This window comes from Oncorhynchus clarkii, chromosome 2, assembly GCF_045791955.1.
Source record: "Oncorhynchus clarkii lewisi isolate Uvic-CL-2024 chromosome 2, UVic_Ocla_1.0, whole genome shotgun sequence".
NCBI lineage: Eukaryota > Metazoa > Chordata > Actinopteri > Salmoniformes > Salmonidae > Oncorhynchus > Oncorhynchus clarkii.
Window position 1 is genome coordinate 41,688,188 of NC_092148.1, and position 12,326 is coordinate 41,700,513.

The 12,326-nt window shown below is 45.2% G+C and overlaps 1 protein-coding gene across 3 annotated transcripts in view; it reads left to right on the top strand.

The window, feature by feature from the left end:
• LOC139368036 (L-fucose kinase) overlaps positions 1–12,326 on the top strand; it is a 42,630-nt gene that overhangs the window by 22,903 nt on the left and 7,401 nt on the right. The window contains exons 7-19 of one of the 3 annotated variants that reach the window (XM_071106547.1): positions 1,047–1,127; positions 1,459–1,578; positions 1,822–1,993; positions 2,092–2,198; positions 6,750–6,851; positions 6,956–7,129; positions 7,227–7,300; positions 7,404–7,759; positions 8,076–8,292; positions 8,470–8,636; positions 9,518–9,745; positions 11,562–11,705; positions 12,086–12,205. In XM_071106547.1, the coding sequence (XP_070962648.1) occupies positions 1,047–1,127; positions 1,459–1,578; positions 1,822–1,993; positions 2,092–2,198; positions 6,750–6,851; positions 6,956–7,129; positions 7,227–7,300; positions 7,404–7,759; positions 8,076–8,292; positions 8,470–8,636; positions 9,518–9,745; positions 11,562–11,705; positions 12,086–12,205 (2,062 nt within the window). Of the gene's footprint in view, positions 1–1,046; positions 1,128–1,458; positions 1,579–1,821; positions 1,994–2,091; positions 2,199–6,749; positions 6,852–6,955; positions 7,130–7,226; positions 7,301–7,403; positions 7,760–8,057; positions 8,293–8,469; positions 8,637–9,517; positions 9,746–11,561; positions 11,706–12,085; positions 12,206–12,326 lie in introns of all 3 variants that reach the window. The other 2 variants (XM_071106568.1, XM_071106558.1) reach the window with 2 other exon arrangements.

A 12,326-nucleotide genomic window follows, 5' to 3' on the forward strand; every position in this document is an offset into this window, starting at 1 on the left:
TCCCGGTTACCTGTGTTAATCCCTAGTAAGGTCCTTCAGTCGAGCAGTGAATTTCATACACACATTCAACCACAAAGACCAGGGAGGATTTCCAGTGCCAGTGCCTTGCAAAGAAGGGCACCTATTGGTAGATTAGTATGAGGCCCAATGTTGACTAAAACAGTTTCATGGCTGTGATAGGAGAAAACTGAGGATGGATCAACAACATTGTAGTTACTCCCCACAATACTAACCTAACTGGTAGTGAAAATAAATAAGCCTGTACAACAAGGCACTACAGCAATACTGCAAACAAATGTGGCGAAGAGAATTCGCTTTTTGTACTGAATACGAAGTGTTATGTTTGTGGCAAATCCACTACACACATTACTGAGTACCACTCCATATTTTCAAGCATAGTGGTGGCTGCATCATGTTATGGGTATGCTTGTAATCATTGAGGACGGAGGTTTTTAAGGCTGTAACACAACAAAGTGGAATAAGCCAATGAATACTTTCTGAAGGCACTGCACACCTTTCAGTAGGAGTTGCTTACCAATACCAAGACAGTGAAAGTTCTTGAGTAGCTGACAATACAGTTTTGAATTAATCTACTTGAAAATCTACGGCAAGACCTTAAAATGGTTGTCTAGCAATGATCAACAACCAATTTGACAGAGCTTGAAGAATTTTGAAAATAATTATGGGCAAATGTTGCACAGTCCAGGTGTAGAAAGCTCTTAGAGACTTACCCAAAAAGACTCTTAGCTGTAATCACCGCCGAAGGTGCTTTTACAAAAGTATTGACTCAGGAGTGAATACTTATGTGAATTTGATTTCTGTATTTAATTTTTCAATACATTTGGAAACTAAAAACACGTTTTTACTTTGTCGTTATTGGGTCTTGTGTGTAGATGGGTGAGAATGTTTTTGTATTTTGAATTCAGGCTGTAACACAACAAAGTGGAATAAGCCAATGAATACTTTCTGAAGGCACTGTACACATTGTCTGCATGAAGATGATCATTCATAAGTAGTGCCAAATGGTGGTTTCTCTCTGCTCATAGGGTAGAGTACGTGACATCATCTACAAGGGGTCAGAGGAGCGGATTCGCCGAGCCGCACAGCCTGATGGGATGGTGCCACTGGTAAGTCAAAGATAGTGAATATAGGAAAATATCCAGAAACGTATTTTTCCCTTCAATAAAAAGAGTAATGGGAATACCTAGACGGCAGGTAGGCTAGCGGTTAGGACGTTGGGCCAGTAACTCGAAGGTTACTGGTTCGAATACCCGAGATGGTAAGGTGAAAATTATGTGCCCTTGAGCAAGGCAATTAACCCTAATTTGCTCCAGGGGCACTCGCTGACCCTGTGAAACAACCCATTTCACTGTACCTCTTGCGTGCACTGTATGTGATAAAATAACCTCGTTTTATTTTATGAGCCTGCAACACATGTAATGATGTAACTCCATTCAGGTGTCAGGGCCTGTGTTCTTCTGCAGGAGGGTAGTCGAGCGATTGCTGAAGGCCCATGTTACCCCTCCCCTTGACGGCTGCACGTACATGGGCATGGACTCTGGGGCACCACCCATTCAGGTATGCAGTCTTCATCTTTACCTCTCATTTCTAATTCTCATTTTCTTTACCTCTCTTGTGCCTGTCACGCTCCATTTCATCTTCTGGTTCAATTTCACTCTTCCATATCTTTGCACCCTCCCCCCTCAAACACTGTTCTGTTTTTTTCTAGGTTTACACAAAGCTGGTTTTATTCTGATACAGCCTTATCCTCTGTTACATCCCTTCATTGTCTTTCTTTCCATGGTTATTTATTATCTGCAGATCTCCCTCTTCCTGGATTTGTTGATGTGTCTTTGCTCAGACCTGAGTGAGTCAGAGTTTGTGAATGGTGAGAGGACGGGCTGCAGTTCCCCCATCAGTCAACAGGGAGCAGTAGTGAGGAGCGCACGGGCCTTGCTATGGAGGATACTGAGAGGCACTACTCTCCATATGGGTATGTCTCTTTCTATGTGGTACATCATTCTCTGTACATGCCAAATGTGCCATCCTATTACAAGTGGTTCATAAGTGTGTTTGGTTTTCTCCTTGCAGTTTACGTTCCTGGCGGTTGCTACGACTACCTGACTCTGTCCGGTAGAGAGCACATTGGCCGCCTGACAAAGAAGGGGACAGAGAGAGACACTTTGTCACACATACAGGTACCGTACTGGCAGTGGCGGTCGGTGCCGTTTTTAAGATGGAGTATTTTCCTTGTTAATGAGCATGGCCTTATGTCTATTACAGCATATTTGATGACTGTCATTCATATTCCATTCACCCAGCTCAATGTAAAATCGATAGGTTTAGGCTACTACATGATACTCATTTTCCCTGTGCCCATCATGAGGTTGCTACAACCTAGCCTATGAATGAAAGTTTACAACGTAGGTGCACAGGTCGAGACAATTTTAAGTTATCAAGGTGACAGACGGTGACACTGATCTAGGATGTAATCGTTAGTCCATCTGTTTCTATTGGACAAATTCAGGTATGTTCCGTTTGCTGACATTTTAAGAAAAGTTTTTCAACAGAATCGGCAGAGCGAAGACGCCCCTGATCACACACAAACATAGATCACTTTCCTCCTTGTGTGTATATATATAATTCCTTCTCGCACCTTTTCCGTTCGCTTGTGGGCTTCAGCTTTCAGCTTTCTGTGACCAGGCGAAAAAAGCTTTCCAAGCCAATAAATCAAATTTATTTATATAGCTCTTCGTACATCAGCTGATATCTCAAAAGTGCTGTACAGAAACCCAGCCTAAAACCCCAAACAGCAAGCAATGCTGGTGTAGACGCACGGTGGCTGGGAAAAACTCCCTAGAAAGGCCAGAACCTAGGAAGAAACCTAGAGAGGAAACAGGCTATGAGGGGTGGCCAGTCCTCTTCTGGCTGTGCCGGGTGGAGATTATAACAGAACATGGCAAAGATGTTAAAATGTTCATAAATGAACAGCATGGTCAAATAATAGCTCTGGGACAGGTAGCATGTCCGGTGAACAGGTCAGGATTCCATAGCCGCAGGCAGAACAGTTGAAACTGGAGCAGCAGCACGGCCAGGTGGACCGGGGACAGCAAGGAGTCATCAGGCCAGGTAGTCCTGAGGCATGGTCCTAGGGCTCAGGTCCTCCTCAGAGAGAATTAGAGAGAGCATACTTAAATTCACACAGGACACGGGATAAGACAGGAGAAGTACTCCATATATAACAAACTGACCCTAGCCCCCGACACATAAACTACTGCAGCATAAATACTGGAGGCTGAGACAGGAGGGGTCAGGAGACACTGTGGCCCCATCCGATGATACCCCGGGACAGGGCCAAACAGGAAGGATATAACCCCACCCACTTTTCCAAAGCACAGCCGCCACACCACTAGAGGGATATCTTCAACAACCAACTTACCATCCTGAGACAAGGCCGAGTATAGCCCACAAAGATCTCCGCCACGGTACAACCCAAGGGAGGGCGCCAACCCAGACAGGAAGATCACATAAGTGACTCAAGTGACGCACCCCTCCGAGGGGCGGCATGAAAGAGCACCAGAAAGCCAGTGACCCAGCCCCTGTAACAGGGTTAGAGGCAGAGAATCCCAGTGGAACCGGCCAGGCAGAGACAGCAAGGGCGGCTCGTTGCTCCAGAGCCTTTCCGTTCACCTTCACACTCCTGGGCCAGACTACACTCAATCATATGACCCACTGAAGAGATGAGTCTTCAGTAAAGGTTCAGTAAAGGTTGAGACAGAGTTTGCTTATCTCACATGGGTAGGCAGACCATTCCATAAAAATGGAGCTCTATAGGAGAAAGCCCTGCCTCCAGCTGTTTGCTTAGAAATTCTAGGGACAATTAGGAGGCCTGCGTCTTGTGACCGTAGCGTACGTGTAGGTATGTACGGCAGGACCAAATCAGAGAGATAGGTAGGAGCAAGCCCATGTAATTCTTCGTAGGTTAGCAGTAAAACCTTGAAATCAGCCCTTGCTTTGACAGGAAGCCAGTGTAGGAAGGCTAGCACTGGAGTAATATGATCACATTTTTTGGTTCTAGTCAGGATTCTAGCAGCTGTATTTAGCACTAACGGAAGTTTATTTTGTGCTTTATCCGGGTTGCCGGAAAGTAGAGCATTGCATTCTGATTTTTGCAATGTTACGTAGATGGAAAAAAGCTATGCTTGAAACAGTCTTGATATGTTTGTCAAAAGAGAGATCAGGGTCCAGAGTAACACCGAGGTCCTTCACAGTTTTATTTGAGGTGACTGTACAACCACTAAGATTAATTGTCAGATTCAACAGAAGATATTTGTTTCTTTGTTTTGTCCGAGTTTAAAAGTAGAAAGTTTGCAGCCATCCACTTCCTTATGTCTGAGAAACAGGCATCTAGCGAGGGCAATTTTGGGGCTTCGCCATGTTTCATTGAAATGTACAGCTGTGTGTCATCCGCATAGCACTGAAAGTTAACATTATGTTTTCGAATGACATCCCCAAGAGGTAAAATATATAGTGAAAACAATAGTGGTCCTAAAACGAAACCTTGAGGAACACCGAAATTTACAATTGATTTGTCAGAGGACAAACCATTCACAGAGAAGAACTGATATCTTTCCGACAGATAAGATCTAAACCAGGCCAGAACTTGTCCGTGTAGATAAATTTGGGTTTCCAATCTCTTCAAAAGAATGTTGTGATTGATGGTATCAAAAGCAGCACTAAGGTCTAGGAGCACGAGAACAGATGCAGAGCCTCGGTCTGATGCCATTAAAAGGTAATTTACCACCTTCACAAGTGCAGTCTGTGCTATGATGGGGTCTAAAGCCAGACTGAAGCATTTCGTATACATTGTTTTTCTTCTGGAAGGCAGTGAGTTGCTGCGCAACAACCTTTTCTAAAATGTTTGAGAGGAATGGAAGATTCAATATAGGCCGATAGTTTTTCACTTTTAGTGAGTTTGGTAACACAATAGAAGCCATATAATGATTACCAACCACTACACACAGCCTGCATCATAGTCAACATACACTATATATACAAAAGTATGTGGACACCCCTTCAAATTAGTGGATTCGACTATTTCAGCCACACCGTTGCTGACGGGTGTATAAAATCGAGCACACAGCCATACAATCTCCATAGACAAACATTGACAGTATAATTAATTTACTGAAGAGCTCAGTAACTTTCAATGTGGCACTGTCATAATATGCCACCTTTTCAACAAGTCAGTTCATCAGATTTCTGCCCTCATACAGCTTCCCCGGACAACTGTAAGTGCTGTTATTGTGAAGTGGAAACGTCTAGGAGCAACAACAGCTCAACCGCAAAGTGGTAGGTAACAAGCTCACAGGACTGGACGTGTAAAGCGTGTAAAAATCGTCTGTCCTCGGTTGCAACACTCACTACCGAGTTCCAAACTGCCTCTGGAAGCAATGTCAGCACAATAACTATTTGTCGGAAGCTTCATGAAATGGGCTTCTGTGGCCGGGCCGCTGCACACAAGCCTAAGATCGATGTGGAAGAACCTGACTGGCCTGCACAAAGCCCTGGCCTCAACCCCATTGAACACCTTGGGGAGAAATTGGAATGCCGACTGCAAGCCAGGCCTAATCACCCGACATCAGTGCCCGACCTCACGATTGCGCTTGTGGCTGAATGGAAGCAAGTCCCCACACAAATGTTCCAACGTCTAGTGAAAAGCCTTCCCAGAAGAGTGGAGACTGTTATAGCAGCAAAGGGGGGACCAACTCCATATTAATGTTCATGATTTTGGAATGAGATGTTCAACGAGCAGATGTCCACATACTTTTGGTCATATAATGTAGCTACTATACTAATGCATTTGTAAACCCACTACAATCATGCAGTACAGTCAAATCAGCTTAGCAGTTACATCGGCGGGCCCCTTTGGCAATAAATTAATAAAACCTAAAGCTTACCTTGACTTGGAAGAGTTCCAGTGTTGGATAGCCATAGCCAGCTAGCTAACATCCTTTTCTGTTTGAGTAGGCTAAACTAGCTAGTTGCATTCAGCTAGCTCTTTCTCTCTTGCTTCTCCTTTATTCTGGAATAAATTAATTTGTTCATCTGTTCAACTATTGTCTTTCTCTGAGTCAACTACTCACCACATTTTATGCGCTGCAGTGCTAGATATCTGAAGCTTATGCTTTCAGTACTAGTATGCTTTCAGTACTAGATTCATTCTGCGATCCTTTGATTGGGTGGACAACATGTCAGTTCATGCTGCAGGAGCTCTGATAGGTTGTAAGTCTATGGAAGGGGGTGAAAACCAAGAGCCTCCTAGGTTTTGTATTGAAGTCAATGTACCCAGAGGACAGAAGCTAGCTTTCCTCCGGCTCCACCAAGTGCTGCTAAAGCTACTGTAGATCTTCATGGCAGAATAGTGTTTTTTTTAAATCAATTATTTGGTGACTTGTGAATATATTTAGAATAGTTTTAACTAAAAAGGATCACTGTTTTATTGTTTCACTATTTTATTTTTATGACATTTTCTGAGGAGCATGGTCTTCCTCTTCCTCCTCTTAGGATCTTCCACTACGTACTAGGTAACCCTTCACTCGTAAGGTCTACATAAAGCTGCCATAAACGTGTCAGGAACAATAAATTGAATTGATCCCAACCTTGGTCATAACCCTGGACCCAACCCTGGACCAAGTATTGTGTGTGTTTAATATCTGTCCATGTATTTCTGTCTGTGTTGTCCTCAGAATACTCAGTGTGTGAGTGATGGAGGCAGGGTGATCAACAGTGTTCTGGAGGGGGACGTCATTGTTGCGCCAGGAGCAGTTATCCAGCACTGCCACCTTCAGGTCTGGAGGAACTCAAACGTAGAATAAAATGTGTATTTAAAACATTTATTTCACTGTGTCCCCGTATGCTTGGATGTTTTATGACCTTTGACCTCTTTTCCCAGGGACCAATGGATGTGCATTCAGGTTGTTTACTCTCAGGCCTGGAAGTGACCTCATCTTCGCACATCCAGCAGCTGGCCTTAACCAATGACCACATCATCCAAGGGCACCACATACAACTGGGAGAGATGAAGATTACTGTTTATACAGTGCTGGGGGCTTACGATGATCTTAAGGTAGCAGGGCGCTGTCTTCTCTCTCCTCCTCCCTTCCACCTTCTTTAGATATGTATAGAATGTCTGTTGGTCTCTTACAGACTTTGCTTTCCCATAGGTTTCATGCGATGACGATGGTGCCACCTTTCTGAATCACAGATGGAGTGACCTCTACAGCCGCACTGGAATACAGTAAGCATGTTAGCTTGATTGCTAACCTACTCTGCTCATGATTTGGACCCTTGGAATGATGAATGTTATATTTGCTGGGTCCCTCTGCTCTTTCTCTCCCTAGGCCTGAGGATCTGTGGGGGTCCGGGAGGTCCCAGTCACTCATGGAGGCCCGCCTGTTCCCAGTCTTCCAGCCGCGGGGTGGTGCGGTGGGGCTGGAGGTGGGGGTGTGCTGGCTGTTGGGTGGGCCGGGGGCACTGGAGCAGTGGAGGGCCGTGTGGAGGCTCTCTCTCCGAGAGGTCCTTTCCCTTACTGACCAGGAGGGGGAGCTGCGCTGGAGGGAGACTCTATTCTTCCAGGTGGGGAGGAGGAGAGTGATGGACAACCTGAAGAGCCAGAGCGATCGTGGGTTGTTACCCAGCTTCAGGGCTGCCGTGCTTGGAGGCCAGCATGAGGAGCTCCTCTGCACACTAGACTCCAGTGAGTATTGATGTTCCTTTATTTGACCGTGAGAACACATGGGCATTTACACTGCAAGGAGTTGCAGTGTGGAGGAGTCTCAGGCACCATCTTATTTCTTTCACCTTTTCAACACTTGAAGTTTATGTTCTCTAAATGTGTGTTTGTGTGAATTCCTGGGGGTGCAGATGCCTGAATGCATTATACAGGTTCATTTTGCACTCCTGCTGTCAGACGGCCATAAGAATGGAAAAAAGGCTGGTGGAGACCAAGTAGACATACTGTTATCTACGTGCAGACACGCTCTCAATGACAATAGTAACCTTGTGTGCTCCAGTTGCAGCGGGCAGCGGGGAGAACCTGGGAGTGGCGGCCCGCTGCCTGGCCTGTATAGCTGACGTGTTGGCCTGCCTGGCCGGGGAGGGCCGAGGGGGGCTGAGGAGCGGGCCGGCTGCTAACCCCGCCTGGAGCCATGCCTTCTCCATCCTGGAGCAGGGAGACCTGCTGGGTGGCGTCCAGGCCCTGGCCACCGAGAGAGCCAAGTGGCTCAGCAGGTCAGACCATACTGATACTATTAACTATTAACTGCTGACATCTGCATATGCACCATAATGTTTACTCTCTGCAATATCAATTCCTTAAGACTGTGGTCAAGAAGGGAAGGAAACCATTAATTATTATAATACATTTAAATTAAGTCAGAAATGACAGTATATGACTGCCCCCTGCAGGCCAGACCTGCTGGTGCGTGCTGCACGGCACTATGAGGCGGCCGGGCAGGTGCTGTTACGACAGGCTGTGATGTTATCACAGAGATTTATCTACATTGGTCAAGGTGAGGTCCCGCCCCTTGGGGAATGGCAAGATGTGGAGTGTCCTGCCAGATTGGACCTCTCAGGTGAGTCAATAGCCTTGTTCTTTCACCCCTAGAACAGCGTTTCTAAAACTCTGTCTTCGTGACCTGAAGGGGTACGCTTTTTGTTTTTTCCCCTAATGTTACACAGCTGATTCAAATGATCAAAGCTTGATGATTAGTTGATTATTTAAATAAGCTGTGTAGCGCTAGGGCAAAAACCCAAATGTGTAGCCCTTGGGGTCCCGAGGACCGAGTTTGGGAACTCTGCCCTAGATCTTTCCCTTAGCCAAACTCTAATGGCAAAGCTCTTTTGAGGAGTTATCCCTACTCTTTTAAACCGGGACAATACCCCTAAAAACATGCCGTAAGTTTCTACTCTGTTTATTTAGAACCTAACAGACATCTAGTCAAAGCTCAAACCAAGTTTATTCACCCACTGTGTCAAACAGCTGCAAAGACGTGTTTCCACCAGCACAAGTGTTTAAACCCCCTTTTAGGTGGAGTCTCCTCCTTTTCTATAAACACTACATCTTTGTTGTTAGGCAGGAAGTTAAGTGATGTGGGCAATAAACTGTCCCTTCTACCTTCATGTGACCTGACCTCAGCCCCCATTCCTCATTAATCCACAGCTATCCACCCTTATTAGTGACCGCAACCATGTGATTGCCTTTCCCTTACTTAGTAATATGCCAAACCCCTGGCTCTTATCCAACCTCCATTGACCCCACCATATACATTCCTCATACATGTGCCCATTAACGCCGTGTATAGCATGTATTTCATACTGGAACCCAACAATGCTATGGGATGCTTAGTTTAACAAAAAATGGAATGGAAAGTCATTAGCCTGGTCCTATATCAGTTTGTGTTTTCTTGCCACAAAGCCCGTCGGAGTACTTCTCACAATAGGCTCTATCCCACAGGTGGCTGGAGCGACACTCCGCCCATTGCCTTTGAACATGGCGGCACAGTGGTCAACGTGGCAGTGAAGGTCGACGGGAGACGGCCCATTGGTGCCCGAGCTCGTCGCATCAAAGAGCCCCGTCTGCTATTGGTCAGTTCCAGCGGAGTGCAGGATGATGCTATCGCCATGGAGACAGTTTGCGAGAGGCTGGAGGATCTGAAAGACCACTGTGTGCCATATGCACCTGGTAAGACTTAAATGGGCATTTTTATGTCCATTTTTTTGTCCATTTAAAAAAAAAACATCAAATTGATCAGAAATACAGTAGACATCGTTAATGTTGTAAATTACTATTGTAGCTGGAAACGGCAGATTTTTTTTATTCTATGGAATATCTACATATGCGTACAGAGGCCCATTATCAGCAACCATCACTCCTGTGTTCCAATGTCACGTTGTTAGCTAATCTTTTGCAATTATGTTAGCACAGCTGAAATCTGTTTTAATAAAGCAATAAAACTGGCCTTTAGACTAGTTGAGTATCTGGAGCATTTGTGGGTTCGATTCCAGGCTCAAAATGGCCAGAAACAAGTAACTTTCTTCTGAAACTCGTCAGTTTATGAAATGAAGGCAATTCCATGCAAGAAACAGCCAAGAAACTGAAAATCTCGTACAATACTGTGTACTACTCCCTTCACAGAACAGAACTGGCTCTAACCAGAATAGAAAGAGGAGTGGGAGGCCCCGGTGCACAGCTGAGCAAGAAGACAAGTACATTAGTGTCTAGTTTGAGAAACAGACCCATCAGAAGTCCTCAACTGGCAGCTTCATTAAATAGTACCTGCAAAACACCAGTCTCAACTTCAACAGTGAAGAGGCGACACCGGGATGCTGGACTTCTAGGCAGAGTTGCAAAGAAAAAGCCATATCTTAGACAATAAAAATAAAAGATTAAGATGGGCAGAAGAACACACACTGTACAGAGGAAGATTGTAAAAAAAGTGTTATGGACCGACGAATCTAAGTTTGAAGTGTTCAGATAACAAAGAAGAACATTCGTGAGATGCAGAAAAGATGCTTGAGGAGTGCTTGGCGCCATCTGTCAAGCATGGTGGAGGCAATGTGATGGTCTGGGGGTGCTTTGGTGATGGTAAAGTGGGAGATTTGTTCAGGGTAAAAGGGATCTTGAAGAAGGAAGGCTATCACTCTGTTTTGCAACGCCATGCCATACCCTGTGGACGGCACTTAATTTTTGTTGAAGCCAATTTCCTCCTACAACAGGACAATGACCCAAAGCACAGCTCCGAACTATTTAGGGAAGAAGCAGTCATGGTATTCTGTCTATAATGGAGTGGCCAGGCCAGTCACCGGATCTCAAACCTATTGAGCTGTTGTGGGAGCAGCTTGACCGTATTGTACGTAAGAAGTGCCCATCAAGCCAATCCAACTTGTGGGAGGTTCTTCAGGAAGCATGGGTTGAAATCTCTTCAGATTACCTCAACAAATTGATAACCAGAATGCCAAAGGTCTGCAAGGCTGTAATTGCTGCAAATGGAGGATTCTTTGACGAAAGCAAAGTTTGAAGGACACAATTTACTATTTCAATTCAAAATCATTATTTATAACCTCGTCAACATCTTTACTATATTTCCTATTCATTTTGCAACTCATTTCATGTATGTTTTGAACGGTAGTGTATGTGGGCCGTGCTGATCAGTATGTGTGTGGAGTATTGTGTGGCATTTTTCCATGTTTTGTTTTTTAAACGATCTTAATAATAATTCTATATCCTTGTGCTGTCTGTTGACTTCTATTGCGTGATCCAGTTTTTCATAAAGGCACATTTCTAGTTGTCATGTTTGATAACTCAGTCCAGGTCATGCTTTGTGATCAATCATGTTCAATCATCAATCATGTTGTGGTAAAACTGGCAGCTGTCACTGTGAACACTAAATGCTCACCAATTAAAAGGGTGCGTGAACAGAATCGATGTGTCTTTACGCTACACTACATCCCTGTTGGTCATATCTGGTCATCTGCTCCCGTGTGTGTGTGTGTCCCAGCTGCCCTGTTGAAGGCAGTGTGTGTATGCAGCGGCCTGGTTACCTATCCCTCTCGGCAGTCCCTGGATGAGCAGCTCCTGCAGCGCTGGGGCGGAGGGGTGGAGATCCACACCTGGTCCCTCCTGCCGCACGGTTCAGGACTGGGTAAGAAGAGCAATGGGTTGTGCTCAATAGGGCATGTAACAGAAAACAGAATGTTTTGCAATGGAAAATGTATTGTCATTTTTATTAGAGAGTCTAAGTAGTCCCTCCCTGTTTCAGTCTGTTTTCTTCCATTTGGTGCCTAATGCACATGACCATGGGCCAGTGTCAGCGTCTCATAACACATAAACCACCACATTGTCTCTTGTTGTTGTGGTGCTGCAGAAAAAGCAAAAAACACTACATGGTCATCAATGACAAGTGGCACACATTGCCCACTCACTCCTTCACCCTTCTCTCCCCTTCCCCTCACATCCCCTCTCTCACTCTTTCTCCATCTTTCTCCCCGTTTTCTCTCGCACTGCTTGTTGTTGCACCTGCAGGTACCAGTAGTATCTTGGCGGGAGCGGTGCTGGCAGCTGTCTATAGATGCACGGGGCGAACCTACGACACAGACTCTCTCATTCACGCTGTTCTCCACCTGGAGCAGATGCTGACCACTGGTGAGACAACACGCACTCACAAAAACACACACAGTGCATTCAGAAAGTATTCAGACCCCTTGACTTCTTCCACATTTAGTTTGTTACAGCCTTATTCTAAAAGGGATGAAATAAATACATA